General features: G+C 48.0%; 1 protein-coding gene across 3 annotated transcripts in view; it reads right to left on the bottom strand.

Moving 5' to 3' along the window:
• Window positions 1–10,949: 10,949 nt before the first annotated feature.
• LOC118373706 (protein shisa-9B-like) overlaps window positions 10,950–16,655 on the bottom strand; it is an 88,227-nt gene continuing 82,521 nt past the window's right edge. For all 3 annotated transcript variants that reach the window (XM_052472390.1, XM_052472380.1, XM_052472393.1), the window contains one exon: window positions 10,950–13,358. In XM_052472390.1, coding sequence (XP_052328350.1) covers window positions 11,986–13,358 — 1,373 coding nt within the window. In that variant the 3' untranslated portion in view covers window positions 10,950–11,985. The remainder of the gene's footprint in view (window positions 13,359–16,655) is intronic.

Below are 16,655 nucleotides of genomic sequence, written 5' to 3'. Positions count from 1 at the left end.
AAACCCCAAACAAAACCTCAGGGGAGCATCTTCCCTCCCCGTCACCCTACAAAATACCTTTCCCTATCTCCCCGTCCCTAATCTATCCCCTTACAAATCTAAATGACACCCAGCCCTAAACCCCCCTTCCACCTCTCCCGAGCAGCATGCTGCCTCCACTTCCTCTCCTCCCTCTTCATCCTCCCCCTCAAATCTCCTTCCACCCTCCTCACTATCCCTTCCACCCCCCAATCTCTCCCTGTCTTCACCATGTTCTGCCTTGCTTCCCACAGCCCCCGTTTAAAGAGACTCATGAGAAGCCAGAGCAGAAACCTGTCCCTATCCGTCCCTCTCGCTCTCCCTACATCTCTCTCTAACCTGGCCCACGTCAATACAAAATCCCCCCTTACCAAACCTAATAACACCCGTGCCCTAGCCCATACTACTCCAGCAAAGGCACAGTCCCAAAAGACATGGCGCACAGTCTCCTCCCTGCCACAAGAGGATCTTGGACAGGTGGGGGATTGCACCAAACTATACCGGTACATGATGGAACGTACCGGCAAGCACTTATGGAGGCTCAACCAATTCAGGTCCTTGAGCCTGTTGTCCAGACCCCGCGCCTGCACTCCCTCCCAGACCACTTCCGAGATGCCCACTACAGGCGCCGGACTCCCTGCCTTTCTGACCTCCTCGTACAGGTGCCTGTGATCTAAACCTACTCGGGCAACTTCAACCTCAGGGTGCGCAGGCAGCCACTTGGCCGCATGACCAAAGTGCCACGGCAGCTGTTCCGAAGAACACCCGCAGGAGGTAACAGGACGGGTGTATCACTGGCTGAGCAAGCTCCGTTAACAAGAAAGAAACAAAAATTGTGTCCAGCTTGAGGGGGAAATGTGGTACCCCCCTACCTCCCTCCCCGATGGGACAGATCATGCGTGCCCTGGCAACCCACTCGCACCTGCCACTCCACATAAACTGAAACACAAGCCTCACTAGAGGCCTCCTCAGACAATCCGGCAATGAGTAGATGTATGCCAAATACAAAAGAGACGGCAACATATCCACCTTTAGGACCAGGACTTTGCCCATAAAAGACAAATACCTAGCCTTCCACATTGCTAGCTTTCTCTGTACCACTGCGATACGCATGTTCCAGTTTAGCGTCGCTGAGCCGGAGGTCTCAAAATGGACCCCGAGAATCCTTAGGGCCCCCTCACAGAGATATAACCCCCCAGGCACATCCGTTCTACGGCGCCATCTTTCGAAAAACTTGACGGAAGACTTTGCATGGTTCAGAACTGCTCCCGACGCTCGGGTGAAATCCCCAAAGATGGCAAGGGACCTTGTCAGGCACGAGTCCTTGCACAGCAGCAAGGAAGTGTCGTCGGCGTACTGCGTCATCTTAACACGCAGCCCACCACTTCCAGGGATCAACAAGCCTTCCACCCCTGTGTCTGCCCTAATGGCAGCCCCCAGAGGCTCCATGTACAGAACGAAGAGGAGAGCCGAGAGTGGGCACCCCTGCCTGACCCCAGACGAGAGGTCAAAAACATCACCCAAGTGACTATTTACACTAACTCGGCACCCCGCTGCGACATATAATGTACGAATCCATCCTATGAACTTCTCCGCAAATCCTAATCGACCTAACACTCTGAATAAAAAGGGTCTATTCACTCAATCAAAGGCTTTCGCCTGATCTAGTGCTGCTACCATTAAAGGCAGTCCTCTATCCTCAACCCAAGCGATTGAGTCCCTGATTAACTGTAGGTTCCTTCTAATAGAGCGGCCCTCTACCCCGCACGTCTGATCCTCATGGACGACGTAGGGAAGGGCTGTGCGCAACCGGTCTGCTAAAACCTTTGCAAGTAGCTTGTAATCTACACACAGCATGGTCAACGGCCGCCAGTTGCCACAGTCTGTTACTTCCCCCTTCTTATATAAAAGTGACAGCACACCAACAGCCATTGATCCCCCCAGGACCCCCGTCTCAAGGATGGCCTTCAAGACTTCGAGGACCACTGGCCCAAAACTTGAGATAAAACTCAGCCGGCAGCCCATCCATCCCAGGCACCTTCCCTTTTCCCATCCTCCTAAGAGCGCTCTCAACCTCTTCTAGTGAAATCTGGGCCTCCATCACTTCTCTAATGTCCTCCGGCAACCGCCTGGACAAGTGTTCTAAAAACACATTTCCCTGCTCTACATCTATTTCCCTTTCCTTAAATAAACCTTGGAAATGATCAGTTGTCACCCTGACCATATCCTCTGGTTCTCTAACTATACTACCATTTTCTTCCCTAACGCCATGCATTACCTTCCTACTCTGTCTGGCCCTAGCCGACTTAAAGAACACAGCAGAACAAGTCTCATTATGTTCTAGAAAGCCACCATGTGCACGCTCCAGGAAAGCTCGAGCCTTCCGCTCCTGCAACTCCCTGAGCTGCGCCTTTAGGGTTGCGGATCTCTCCCAGTCGAACGACCCGCCGAGGTTGCCTGCCTCGTACTCGAGTTCAATTAACCTTTGGATACGATCCACCTCCCTCTTCTCCTTCCTTTTTTTCCTCTTGCAATATCCTATTATAAAAGCCCTAATCCTCACCTTAACTAATTCCCACCACTCTAACACCCCCTCGCACATGGACCGGAGGCCTTCAAGCCTCCAAAAGAAACCATAAAACCTGTCAACAAAAGCCTGCTCCTCCAGCACATCCCGATCTAACTTCCAGTACCCCCTACCAAAGAGGCAGTCTGGCGCCCCCACCTGCAGGAGCACCCCGTCGTGATCCGAAAAGAAAACAGGCAACAGCCGCCCAGGCAACTTACCCAAAGACCTGGGTACAAAAATATAGTCGAGCCTCCGCTCAACCCCCCTGGAGTTGCGTCATGTAGGACCAGCCATTTTCGGAGTAGTGTGCAGACCACCATCTACCAGACCATGGCAAGCCATGAGCCCGGCAATGGCGCCTGCACTGCTATCCCCCCCTATTCCTAAATCTGTATTAAAATCCCCCCCTATCACTAATTTCCTATTTGTGACACACAGGGGCGTCAGACAGTCAACCATCTCCTTCCTGTCTGCCACCACCTGTGGCCCATACACCACCACTAATCTAAATTTACAATCCCTTATTGTGACATCCACCCCTATAACCCTCCCCTGCATTACCACAAAAGAATCCTCCACTTTTACCTCCCTGTGCCCACACAAAATCCCTACCCCCGATGAGTGCACCCCCCCAATACCCCAAACCGACTCCCCCTTGTCCCACTCCCTCTTAAACCTACTAACATCCCCTCCATCCCTCATTTGAACCTCCTGTAAAAAACAAAAATCAAACCCCACACCCTCCAAATAACTAAAAACCGCCCTCCTCTTAACAAAATCCCTTAAAACCCTTACATTTAAACTAACAAAAGTGAAATTAGACCCCATGAAAAAATAAAATGAAAAAACATGTAATACACTCAAATTCTAAACCCAGACAGAAAAAAAAGAAAAAAACGGAGACTCACCCGATGCTCCCCTGCTCCATATCTACCGGTGAGAACACCATCCGTACTCCCGACATCCCCCCCTCTTCCTCCATCTCCCCAACCCAGGATGCAGGAATAGTGTTTGGCTCCGGGGTGCCCTGCACCCTGGGTCTACCCCCACACTCCTCCCCCTCCCCAGTGCTGCAGCTGGTTTGGAAATAAATCGGGGAGGCTGAGTCCCCAAACAAAAAACTCCCCACCTCCTCCAGTACCCAGTCCTGAGTCTTGTTAGGTGTGTCCCCACCCAACAGAAGTTGAGGGCCTGGGGAAACCAGCAGCAACCCAGAGGTTTCTCCCACCCCCATCACTCTCTAGGCCATCCCCTCCCTCTCACTGTCAGCCAATCGCACCCTCCTCTTCATTCTCTTCTTTGGTGATGGCGGCAGTGGAGAGATACCACCCTCCCCCTGCCAGCTCCTCCACCATACCGCTCATCTCTTCCACCAGGGCACTTTCCCCCCAGTCCACTTGCTCTTCCACCGTCTCCTTCTCCAACACTCCTCCCTCGCTTTCTTCTCTCTCATGCTCCTCCACTCGGTTGCCTTCTTCCGCCGCTTTTCCTGGTTCTCCTACTCCCGTGCCTTCCGTTTCCTTCTCTCTTCCATCCACCGCTTCTTGCTCCTCCTCCTTCCTTGCGGCCTTCCCCTCTGCACCTGTACTCTGGTCATGAGGTGTGCTTCCTTCCCCTCTTCTTCTTCCCCCATCCCCCGCTCCTGCTCCCCCCCCAGCCGCAGACGCATATGACCTCTGACGAGCCGGGCACCCCCGCCACAGGTGTGCTGACGAGCCACACTCGTGGCACGCCTTAGGCTTGTCACAATCCCTCGCCTCGTGTTCCTCAGATCCACAAAATCTGCATTTTCTTGTGCTGCACGAGGCGAATATGTGTCCGTAGGCCATACAGCGCCTGCAAAATGGGGGCTGACGTGCATAAAACAACGTCCCCCTGTCAGCCCCTAGGGAGAACATAGCAGGAGGATGGAGGTAGCCACCATGTCCCTTTGGGTCCTCTCTGAGGAGGGCCTGGAAGCCTCTCCTCCCATTCCAAAACCCAAGGGAGTCTTTGAGGTGCCTTGCTGAGGAGACGTTATCCATGTATCTCCCCAGAAAAGCCCTCACCTCTTCGTCCTTAACGTAAGGGTTGTAAATGTTGACAGTTACAACCCTAAAGTTGTTCTTCGCCAGGCTTGTTATTTCGTAGTGGCTCATCGGCCTCTCACCTCCCACTGCTCTTGCCCTTCTCAGGATATCATCGTGTTTCTCCTCTGTATATAGTGCCACGTCATATGCTCCCTCCAACGAGTTGCCTTGGAAACAAAACACGTCCTTCACCGTCAGCTTTAGAATCCCCATCAATATTATCCTTCCAAAAGTTTCCCGTCCTAAAGGCTCCAACTCCTTTTCCTTCCAAGCAAGCCGAATCGTGTTGGCCAGCCCAATCCCAGGGACCGACCGTGTTGATGGATTTAGCACCATCTCCGCAAGGAGAATGGCACTCGTTCTCTTCTCGTCCAAAACAAGGAAAAAAGAAAAACCAAAGTGACTGAGCCTATTCTGGTGCAAACTAACACAGCGACAGGAACAATCACCCACGAAAACACTCACAGAATATGGCTGCCTAAATATGGTTCCCAATCAGAGACAACGAGAATCACCTGACTCTGATTGAGAACCGCCTCAGGCAGCCATAGACTACGTCGACACCCCACAAAACCCCAAGACAAAAAACACACCACAATAACCCATGTCACACCCTGGCCTGACCAAATATATAACGAAAACACAAAATACTAAGACCAAGGCGTGACAAACTAAGAATGAGGGAATGTATAGGTATAACCATGGATTGAAAAATGGTATGCTAGTGTGGAATGGAGTTGTGGAGTAAGGACACTCTGGCTCTCTCTACTATAATGACAATCCTGAGAAAGCAATCATTGACAAAGTCGCAGCAGCAGCAGCAGGAGCAGTAGCAGTAGCAGTAGCAGTAGCAGTAGCAGTAGCAGTAGCAGCAGCAGCAGTAGCAGCAGGAGCAGTAGCAGTAGCAGTCGCAGCAGCAGCAGTAGCAGCAGTAGCAGTAGTAGTAGTAGCAGTAGCAGTAGCAGCAGCAGCAGTAGCAGCAGGAGCAGTAGCAGTCGCAGCAGCAGCAGTAGTAGTAGTAGTAGTAGTATACTACACTATTAGCAGTCCAGTATCTCCTGCCCTCTCACTCTAGGAGCAGCATGACTGCTACATCAGAGTGAGGCCCGCTGACTGTGCTCTCGTCCAACTGTGCTCTCATCTAACTTTGCTCTAACTGTGCTCTAACTGTGCTCTCATGTAACTGTGCTTTTGTTTAACTGTGCTCTCATCTAACTGCGCTTTTGTCTAACTGTGCTCTCATCTCACTGTGCTCCAACTGTTCTCTCATCTAACTGTGCTCTTGTCTACCTGCCCTCTCATTAACTACAGTTCAGCATTCTATTTCTAAAACTCCGGGGTCCGCCATGGGTGTGTCCACAGCCCTCTGCTGCACTCCCTGTTCACCCACAATTGCGTGGCTTTGCACAACACCAACTCCATCATCAGGTTTGCTGACGACACCACGATTGTAGGCCTGATAACCAACAATGATGAGTCAGCCTACAGGGAAGAGGTAAGTAGACTGGCATTGTGAACAACCTCTCCTTCAACGTCAGCAAAACAAAGGAGTTGATTGTTGACTTCAGGAAGCAGAGGAGGGAAAATGCCCCGATCCACATCAAGCCAACTGCAGTAGAGAGTCAGCAGTTTTAAGTTCCTCTGCGTCCACATCACCGAGGACTTGACATGTATGGGGTTCCATATCTACTGTTTTGTATAATGCTGTCTATTGTGTTTGCTATTCACCAACATGGACCACTCTTGACAAGAGGGCGCAACAGCGTCTCTACTTCCTAAGGTAGCTGACTACTGCTGCACCATCGAGAGCATCCTGACTGGTTGCATCACGGCCTGGTACGGGAATTGCTCCGTCCACGACCTCAAGGCCTTCCAGAGGGTAGTGAAGATTACCCAGTAAATCATAATAATATATATAATGTTGGATTATATATTCTGCCTTCCTGTATTATACTTATAATAACATGTTTATTGTATTTTACTGAGCCATTTACATTATGTTCGTATTCTTATCTTTTAATATTTCTTATTATTGTTGCATTGTCCAGAAGGAACCTGCCAGTAAGCATTTGGTATACCATGTGTATCCCGTACAAACGACTAATAAAAATTGATGCTGGGGAGTCAGGAAGGATGACTCTTCTCTATTAGGTTATGTTGAGTGTAGAATGCAGCTCAGACAACATACAATGAGCTCCAAAAGTATTGGGACAATGACACATGTTGTTGTTTTGACTCTGTACTTCAGCACTTTGGATTTGAAATGATGCAATGACTATGAGGTTAAAGTGCACACTGTCAACTTTAATTTTAGGACATTTTTTAAATTGTTTAGAAATTACAGCACTTTTGTACATAGTCCCCCCATTTTAGGGGACTAAAAGTATAGAGCCAAATCTACTTATGTGTATTAAAATAGTACCAAATTAAGCATTTGGTCCCATATTCATAGCACACAATGAGTACATCAAGCTTGTGACTACATTCGTGACAAACTATAAATTAATGGTAAATAACGTATTGTGTCATTTTGGAGTCAGTTTTATTGTAAACAAGAAAATAATATGTTTCTAAACACTTCTATATTAATGTGGATGCTACCATGATTACAGATAACCCTGAAAGAATCATAAATAATGATGAGTGATAAAGTTACAGATGCACAAATAGAGTCACATCCTTGCTGTGGTCATTGCATGCGTTAAAAAATATAATTTTTACTACTTCAATATGCACTACATGACCAAACGTATGTGGACACCTGCTCGTTGAACATCTCATTCCAAAATCATGGGCATTACTAAGGGGGGAGTTGGTCCCCCCTTTGCTGCTATAACAGCCTCCACTCTTCTGCGAAGGCTTTCCATTAGATGGAACGTTGCTGCTGGGACTTGGTTCCATTCAGCCACAAGAGCATAAGTGAGGTCGGGCACTGATGTTGGGCGACTTGGCCGGGCTAGCAGTCAGCTCTCCAATTCATCCCAAAGGTGTTTGATGGGGTTGAGGTCAGGGCTCTGTGCAGGCCAGTCAATTTCTTCCACAACAAACTTGACAAACCATTTCTGTATGGACATCTCTTTGTGCACAGGGGCATTGAAACAGGAAAGGGTCTTTGTTGCCACAAAGTTGGAAGTACAGAATCGTTTAGAATGTCATTGTATGCTGTAGCGTTACGATTTCCCTTCACTGGAGCTAAGGGGCCTAGTCCGAACCATGAAAAACAACCCCAGACCATTATTCCTCTTCCACCAAACTTTGCAGTTGGAACTATGCATTGGGGCAGTTAATGTTCTCCTGGCATCTGCCAAACCCAGATTCGTCCGTCGGACTGCCAGAGGGTGAAGCGTGATTCATCACTCCAGAGTCCGACGCTTGGCATTGCGCATGGTGATCTTAGGCTTGTGTGCAGCTACTCAGCCATGGAAACGAAACCCCTTTCATGAAGCCCCCTGACAAACATTTCTTGTGCTGAAATTGCTTTCAGAGGCCGATCACTTTACAGGTAGTGTACTGACCTGTTGCACCCTCTACAACCACTGTGATTATTATTATTTGACCCTGCTGGTCATCTATGAACGTTTGAACATCTTGGCAATGTACTGTTATATTCTCCACCCGGCACCGCCAGAAGAGAACTGGCCACCCCTCAGAGCCTGGTTCCTCTCTAGGTTTCGTCCTATGTTCCGGCCTTTCTAGGGAGTTTTTCCTAGCCAACGTGCTTCTACATCTACATTGCTTGCTGTTTGGGGTTTTAGGCTGGGTTTCTATATAGCACTTTGTGACATCGGCTGATAGCAGGGCAGAAATTTGATGAACTGACTTGTTGGAATGGTGCCATCCAATGACGGTGCCACGTTGAAAGTCACTGAGCTCTTCAGTAAGGCCATTCTACTGCCAATGTTTGTCTATGGAGATTGCATGGCGGTGTACTCGATTTTATACACCTGCCAGCAACGGGTGTGGCTAAAATAGCCAAATCCACTCATTTTAATGGGTGTCCACATACTTTTTTATGTATACAGTGCCTTCAGAAAGTATTCAGACCCCTTGACTTTTTCCACACTACATTACAGCCTTTTTCGAAATGCATTAAATAAAACAAAACTCCTCAGCAATCTACACACAATATCCCATAATGACAAAGCGTAAACAGGTTTTTAGATAGTTTTGCTAATTTATATAAAAATAAAAATAATGAAATACCTTATTTACATAAGATTTCAGACCCTTTGCTATGAGACTAAAAACTGAGCTCAAGTGCATCCTGTTTCCATTGATCATCCTTGACATGTTCTTACAACTTGATTGGAGTCCACCTGTGGTAAATTCAATTGACTGGACATGATTTGGAAAGGTACACAACTATCTATAAAAGTTCCCACAGTTGACAGTGCATGTCACAGCAAAAACCAAGCCTTGAGGTCGAAATAATTGTCCGTAGAGCTCAGAGGATTGTGTCGAGGCACAGATCTGGGGAAGGGTACCAAAAAATGTCTGCAGCACTGAAGGTCCCCAAGAATACAGTGCCCTCCATCATTCTTAAATGGAAGAAGTTTGGAACCACCAAGACTCTTCCTAGAGCTGGCCGCCGGCCAAACTGAGCAATCACCGGGAGAAGGGCCTTGGTCAGGGAGGTGACCAAGAACCCAATGAGCTTTAGAGTTCCTCTGTGGAGATGGGAGATCCTTCCAGAATGACAACCATCTCTGCAGCACTCCACCAATCAGGCCTTTATGGTGGAGTGGCCAGTAAAATATGCATGACAGCCTGCTTGGAGTTTTCCAAAAGGCACCTAAAGGATTCTCAGACCATGAGAAACAAGATTCTCTGGTCTGATGAAACAAAGATTGAACTCTTTGGCCTGAATGAATCACGTCTGGAGGAAACATGGCACCAAGGTGAAGCATGGTGGTGGCAGCATCATGCTGTGGGGAAGGTTTTCAGCGGTAGGGCTGGGAGACTAGTCAGGATCGAGGGAAAGATGAATGGAGCAAAGTACTGAGAGATCCTTGATGAAAGCCTGCTCCAGAACGCTCAGGACTTAAGACTGGGGCGAAGGTTCACCTTCCAACAGGACAATGACCCTAAGCACACAGCCAAGACAATGTGACAGTGGCTTCAGGACAAGTCTCTGAACTTGAACCTGATCGAACATCTCTGGAGAGCTGAAAATAGCTGTGCAGCAACCCTCCCCATCCAACCTGACAGAGCTTGAGAGGATCTGCAGAGAAGAATGAGAGAAACTCCCCAAATACAGGTGTGCCAAGCTTGTAGCGTCATACCCAAGAAGTCTCAAGGCTGTAACCACTGCCAAAGGTGCTTCAACAAAGTACTGAGAATAGAGTCTGAATACTTATGTAAAGTATTTCTAACATTTCTATAAACCTGTTTTTTTTGTCATTATGGGGTATTGGTGTAGATTGATGAGGAAAATATTTCCAAAAACACTGTATATAGTGCACATATAAGTACATTTGGCACAATACTCTTGGTTCCCTAAAATGCGGGGACTATGTACAAAAAGTGCTGTAATTTCTAAACGGTTCACCTGAAAATACCCTCAAATTAAAGCTGACAGTCTGCACTTTAACCTCATAGTCATTGTATCACTTCAAATCCTAAGTGCAGAGCCAAAACAACAACAATTGTGTCACTGTCCCAATACTTTTGGAGCTCACTGTATGTTCTACTTTTTCTGCCTGGTTTCTTTGCCTACTTGCATCCATGCCTGCTTTCTCTGCCTACCTGCATCCCTGCCTGCCCACCTGCTTGCCTTCCAGCCTTTCTGTCCACCTAACTGCCTCCCTGCCTGCCTGTCTCCATGCTTGCCTGACTACCTGCCTGCCTCCCTGCCTCCCTATCTGCCTGTCTCCCTGCTGCCATGAGACCAGTGTAAACTTTAAGGATGACAGTATGGGGTTCACATTTCTGCATGGCTGGATCAATTCAACGGAGTGTTGTGATAATGCACATCCTGAAAACATTTACCTGTTTTTTTATCCTGTCTTTCACAGTGGAACCACGAGCTGAGCAAAAAGGAGGACATGAAAAAGAAAACCAACTACCGGGATGTTTACAACCAGTACAGAGTGCTTTCTATAGGCTGCAGACTGACTATACATTCAGGTTGTATACATTTTACTGTTCAATTTGCTTGAAGATGTCTTGTCTTCTACTTTTAGACCATTTCATATTTGGATGCCCTAGCAACAGTATTTTCCACAAACACCAGCGTGAAGTGGTCGCCAAAGTTCAAGAGGACACAGTCATACAAAAATACAAAAAGAAATAAATGTTTTTGGCACATTGTATTAATCACAATATTCTGTAGCAATAATACACATGAGGGATGACACTTCAGGGCCTCGCCAAACACCGTAGAACAGAAATGATTCAGAACCACATTTAGCTCTCTCTTTACATTTTCTTTACCTGAAGTTTGTCTTTTCTAAGAGGGATAGATAGAATGAAAGAGAGAGAAAAAGGGACATGTAAAAAGATGGCTGTATCACTACAACTGGCCATGGTCTGTAGTCACATTTTTAAATATTGGATCACAGATTCTCTGTGTGAACAGCATTAGGACGGATGCGTTTTTCAGGAGTACAGTACTATCCTCCAGATGATGCTTTTGCCTCCTTGCCTTCGGGCCAGCAGTGATCAAGTACTGTTCTTCAAATATACAGGACAATAATCTCCAGAATGTGTTGACGACCGAGTGAGTTTCAAGGTTACAAGAGCAGAAGAAATTCCATAATGTTCGTAGTCCAAAGCCCATAATCCATAGCCCTAAAACTGTGACCAATTAAATGGCTTTGTAGGAGAGAGCCTTAATGAATGTCCTTTCCTTCCCCACAGTTTGATATTTCCCTGCTCAATGTTTTAGCCCCAGCCATTGCAGTGTCCATAGATCTCATATTGCTTGTCAGATTTGGTAACGCAATCCATGGCAATCTCATGCTTTCTTTTGCTGTTGCTGTATTCACGTTTCACTGTCATTGGTTGATTATGTTACCATTACACAGGAGATATTATAACACACACAATGAATTTGATACTTCTGTTGGACGTTGTCATGGATATACCATCCCGCCCCCCTCTCCTGACTGAGGGTCTGTGTAGGATTGACGGACAGTCACTTGTGCAGGGATCCACTCATACTGGACGACAAATGCAAGCACACTGCCACACCACCAGGGTGCTCTGTTCTGGCCCCCACTACCAGGACACACCACAACCAGGGCCTTACACACCACCATCTCTGTCCTCTCCCGCTCTGCCGAATAGGTGACTCTGCTTTGGAGACTATCGTCCCCCTCTCCCACTCTCTCACACAGTCACCTCCGTCTTACTGTTGGTCACAAAGTAAGGCTGAGTGGGCAGGAAGTGCTGACTGTGGCTCTGGGAGCGGGACTGACTGTGCAGCTCGTTGGTCTGCTCCACCGTGCACTGGGGCCTCTTGGAGCCATAACCCTTCCTCCTACCCATCGTTTCAGTCCCGTCCCAGCCCTTCGGCCCCATTCCTCCCCCCATCCCCCTGGGGGCTGCGATGGTGTGGGAGCTGTAGGCCAGTGAGTGGTGTTGTTGCTGCTGATATTGGTGGTGTTGTTGGTGGTGAGGACCAGGAACCGTCCCGGTGTGGTGGTGAGGCCCCGGGAAAGTCCCTGTTCTAGTCATGCTGGACATGGTCATGGTTCCTGGACCTTTATTACTGAGCCTGTCACCACTGTTGCTGAGTCTTTGGGGCTTCTGTCCGTTCTGCTTGGGTGTGGTCAGGATGGTGGAGCCCTGGTAGGTGCTGGATAGGATGGGCAAACTGCTGGGCATCTCTGTGATGTAGGTGGCCACTGGCTTGGGGCCCAGGGAACCCAGGGTGCTGATGGGACTCAAAGGGTTGTTGTGGACCATGGGGTTGTTGTGCGCCATGGGGTTGTTGTGGGCCATGGGGTTGTTGTGGGTCATGGGGTTGTTGTGGGTCATGGGGTTGTTGTGGGCCATGGAGTTGTTGTGGGTCATGGGGTTGTTGTGGGCCATGGAGTTGTTGTGGGTCATGGGGTTGTTGTGGGCCATGGAGTTGTTGTGGGCCATGGGGTTATTGTGGGCCATGGGGTTGTTGTGCGCCATGGGGTTGTTGTGGGCCATGGGGTTGATGTGGGACATCGGCTTGATGTGGGACATAGTTTTGTTGTGGGACATGGGTTTGGTGTGGGACATGGGCTTGATGTGGGGCATGGGGTTGTTGTGGGGCCTGGAGCTGTTGTGGGGCATGGGGTTGTTGTGGGCCATAGGGTTGTTGTGGACCATAGGGTTGATGTGGGGCATGGTGTTGATGTGGGGCATGGGGTTGATGTGGGCCATGGGGTTGTTGTGGGCCATGGGGTTGTTGTGGGCCATGGGGTTGTTGTGGGCCATGGGGTTGTTGTGGGCCATGGGGTTATTGTGGGCCATGGGGTTATTGTGGGCCATGGGGTTGTTGTGGGCCATGGGGTTATTGTAGGCCATGGGATTGTTGTGGGCCATGGGGTTGTTCATTGGATTGTGGGTCATGGTGGGGTTATTCATTAGGTTGTGGGACATAGCGTTGTTGGTCATGGGGTTCAGAGGTCGCATATGGTTCATGTGTTGGAGGGGGAGGCCTCCTTTGGACGGCAGCTCCATCATCAGACGCGGTTTGTTGTAGAAGTCACTGTTGGACTTGGCCGCTGCATGGGGATAGAGGCAGAAGCACAGGTTAGGGAAATATGTTTCCTAGTTTATAACGCAGATGGGCAACTACGGTCCTCAAGCACTTTTGGTATCCTATATACTGTAAAAGTAGAAAAAAGTATTATCTTTATTTACAAGGACAACATTATCAGTTATTTTTCAGGTTGTGCACTTACAATTACCTTCAACTCTGGTTCTTACTTGTCACACCCTGACCTTAGAGATCCTTTAAATTCTCTGTTTGGTAGGTCAGGGTGTGACTAGGGTGGGAAATCTATGTTTATATTTCTTTGTATGGTTCCCAATCAGAGGCAGCTGTCTATCGTTGTCTCTGATTGGGGAACATAATCAGTCAGGTTTCAAGACTAGTCATTCAACTGAGACTGCTCTTCTCTGTATCACGGAGGCGCTCCGCACTGCTAAAGCTAACTCTCTCACCTCTGCTCTCATTCTTCTAGACCTATCGGCTGCCTTCGATACTGTGAACCATCAGATCCTCCTCTCCACCCTCTCCGAGTTGGGCATCTCCGGCACGGCCCACGCTTGGATTGCGTCCTACCTGACAGGTCGCTCCTACCAGGTGGCGTGGCGAGAATCTGTCTCCTCACCACGCGCTCTCACCACTGGTGTCCCCCAGGGCTCTGTTCTAGGCCCTCTCCTATTCTCGCTATACACCAAGTCACTTGGCTCTGTCATAACCTCACATGGTCTCTCCTATCATTGCTATGCAGACGACACACAATTAATCTTCTCCTTTCCCCCTTCTGATGACCAGGTGGCGAATCGCATCTCTGCATGTCTGGCAGACATATCAGTGTGGATGACGGATCACCACCTCAAGCTGAACCTCGGCAAGACGGAGCTGCTCTTCCTCCCGGGGAAGGACTGCCCGTTCCATGATCTCGCCATCACGGTTGACAACTCCATTGTGTCCTCCTCCCAGAGCGCTAAGAACCTTGGCGTGATCCTGGACAACACCCTTTCGTTCTCAACTAACATCAAGGCGGTGGCCCGTTCCTGTAGGTTCATGCTCTACAACATCCGCAGAGTACGACCCTGCCTCACACAGGAAGCGGCGCAGGTCCTAATCCAGGCACTTGTCATCTCCCGTCTGGATTACTGCAACTCGCTGTTGGCTGGGCTCCCTGCCTGTGCCATTAAACCCCTACAACTCATCCAGAACGCCGCAGCCCGTCTGGTGTTCAACCTTCCCAAGTTCTCTCACGTCACCCCGCTCCTCCGCTCTCTCCACTGGCTTCCAGTTGAAGCTCGCATCCGCTACAAGACCATGGTGCTTGCCTACGGAGCTGTGAGGGGAACGGCACCTCAGTACCTCCAGGCTCTGATCAGGCCCTACACCCAAACAAGGGCACTGCGTTCATCCACCTCTGGCCTGCTCGCCTCCCTACCACTGAGGAAGTACAGTTCCCGCTCAGCCCAGTCAAAACTGTTCGCTGCTCTGGCCCCCCAATGGTGGAACAAACTCCCTCACGACGCCAGGACAGCGGAGTCAATCACCACCTTCCGGAGACACCTGAAACCCCACCTCTTTAAGGAATACCTAGGATAGGATAAAGTAATCCTTCTCACCCCCCCCCCCCTTAAAAGATTTAGATGCACTATTGTAAAGTGGCTGTTCCACTCGATGTCATAATGTGAATGCACCAATTTGTAAGTCGCTCTGGATAAGAGCGTCTGCTAAATGACTTAAATGTAATGTAAATGTAAACATACTTAGACAGCCCTTTTTCCCACCTTCTGTTGTGGGATCTTGTCTTTTTGTGTTGCATTCATAGCTTTACGTTTGTTGAGTTGTTTATTGTTTTTAGTGGAACATTTAAAATTAAAGAAAATGTACGGCTACCACCCTGCACCTTGGTCTTCATTTAACAACGGACGTAACATTACTGTAATACACTCTGGTTCTTACTGTAATAAAAGCAGGTTCTTACTGTAATACACTGGTTCTTACTGTAATACACTGGTTGTTACTCTAATACGTGATGGTTCTTACTGTAATATCATACCGATAACAACATTCAGGTTACATTCATCACACCCACTCTCTCTCTCGCGCTGCATCTCAGATTATCAATGCCAAATTTTATTATGAACATTAGTTTCCTTTATTGAGTCTAAAAGAAAATATGTTTTCACTTTCACCCTGAGGGAGGAGAAACTTATACTATATTTCGACTCCCCTCACGGAAAAACACATGAATTTCACGTGATCACATATGATTTTATGTGAAGTTAATGTGATAACATGTGCAAGACGTGATAACACGAACCTACACATGACAACATTTGAGCACATGTGAAAACCCAGGTGTCAAATGCAATTGAGATATTTTATCTTAAAAGGCATAATTGACATGATTCAAATTAAACAGTCATGGTCCCTGCAGGTTTTGCCTTGTTCCTGGTTTGTTCAAGGGACATCCCAATGCCAGCATCTGTCTGTGGTGGTAAATAAACAGCCACTAAAAGTATAGCTGAAAACTCTCTAGGCAAGTAGTGTGGCCTGCAATTTATCACAATATACTCTACTTCAGGCGAGCAAAATCTAGATACTTCCTTAGATTTCGTGCTGTTCTTTCTTGCCGGTGCAGCTTGTATCCCGCTAGCTGAATATCCATGTTGTCATTCAGCCACGATTCCATGACACATAGGATATCACAGTTTTTGATGTCCCGTTGGTAGGATATTTGTGATCGTACCTCCCACTCGCCTTTTCCGGGTCCTGAGCAGGCATCCGGCTCTTTGTCCTCTGTACCTGTGTCGCTTCCTCTTGCAAGTAACGGGGATGTCGGCCCTGTCGGGTGTTTGGAGAAAGTCTTGTGCATCTTACTTGTTGAAGATAAAATGTTTTTCTAATCCGAGGTGAGTGATCACTCTCCTGATATCCTGAAGCTCTTTTTTTGCCGTAAGATACAGCTGCAGAAACATTCTGTACAAAATAAGTTACAAATAACGCGAAAAACAACACACCCATAAAACTGCTGCCATTTCTCCCGCCGCCATTTTCACTGTAGTTTGGCCACCTTCCGACGTACAAGCCAGCTAATGCAAAAAAACATGTCTCTAGCTTAAAGAGACAGAATTTGATCTGGAATTTTTTATTATGCTAACATCAACTCTAGGGGTTTAAATAATACACGTTTGTATTTAAGCCAATTATATTATATTATATGACTGAGAGACTGAAAAACAGCTCTCAATGCCATCAGCCTGTTAAACAGCCATCACTAACTAGCACATTAGAGGCTGCTGTCTATAAACATAGAATAGGA

The sequence above is a fragment of the Oncorhynchus keta genome, chromosome 2 (genome assembly GCF_023373465.1).
Source record: "Oncorhynchus keta strain PuntledgeMale-10-30-2019 chromosome 2, Oket_V2, whole genome shotgun sequence".
Classification (NCBI taxonomy): Eukaryota; Metazoa; Chordata; class Actinopteri; order Salmoniformes; family Salmonidae; genus Oncorhynchus; species Oncorhynchus keta.
Note: the sequence above shows the minus strand (reverse complement) of the source record. Positions and strands in the feature narration are given on the sequence as shown.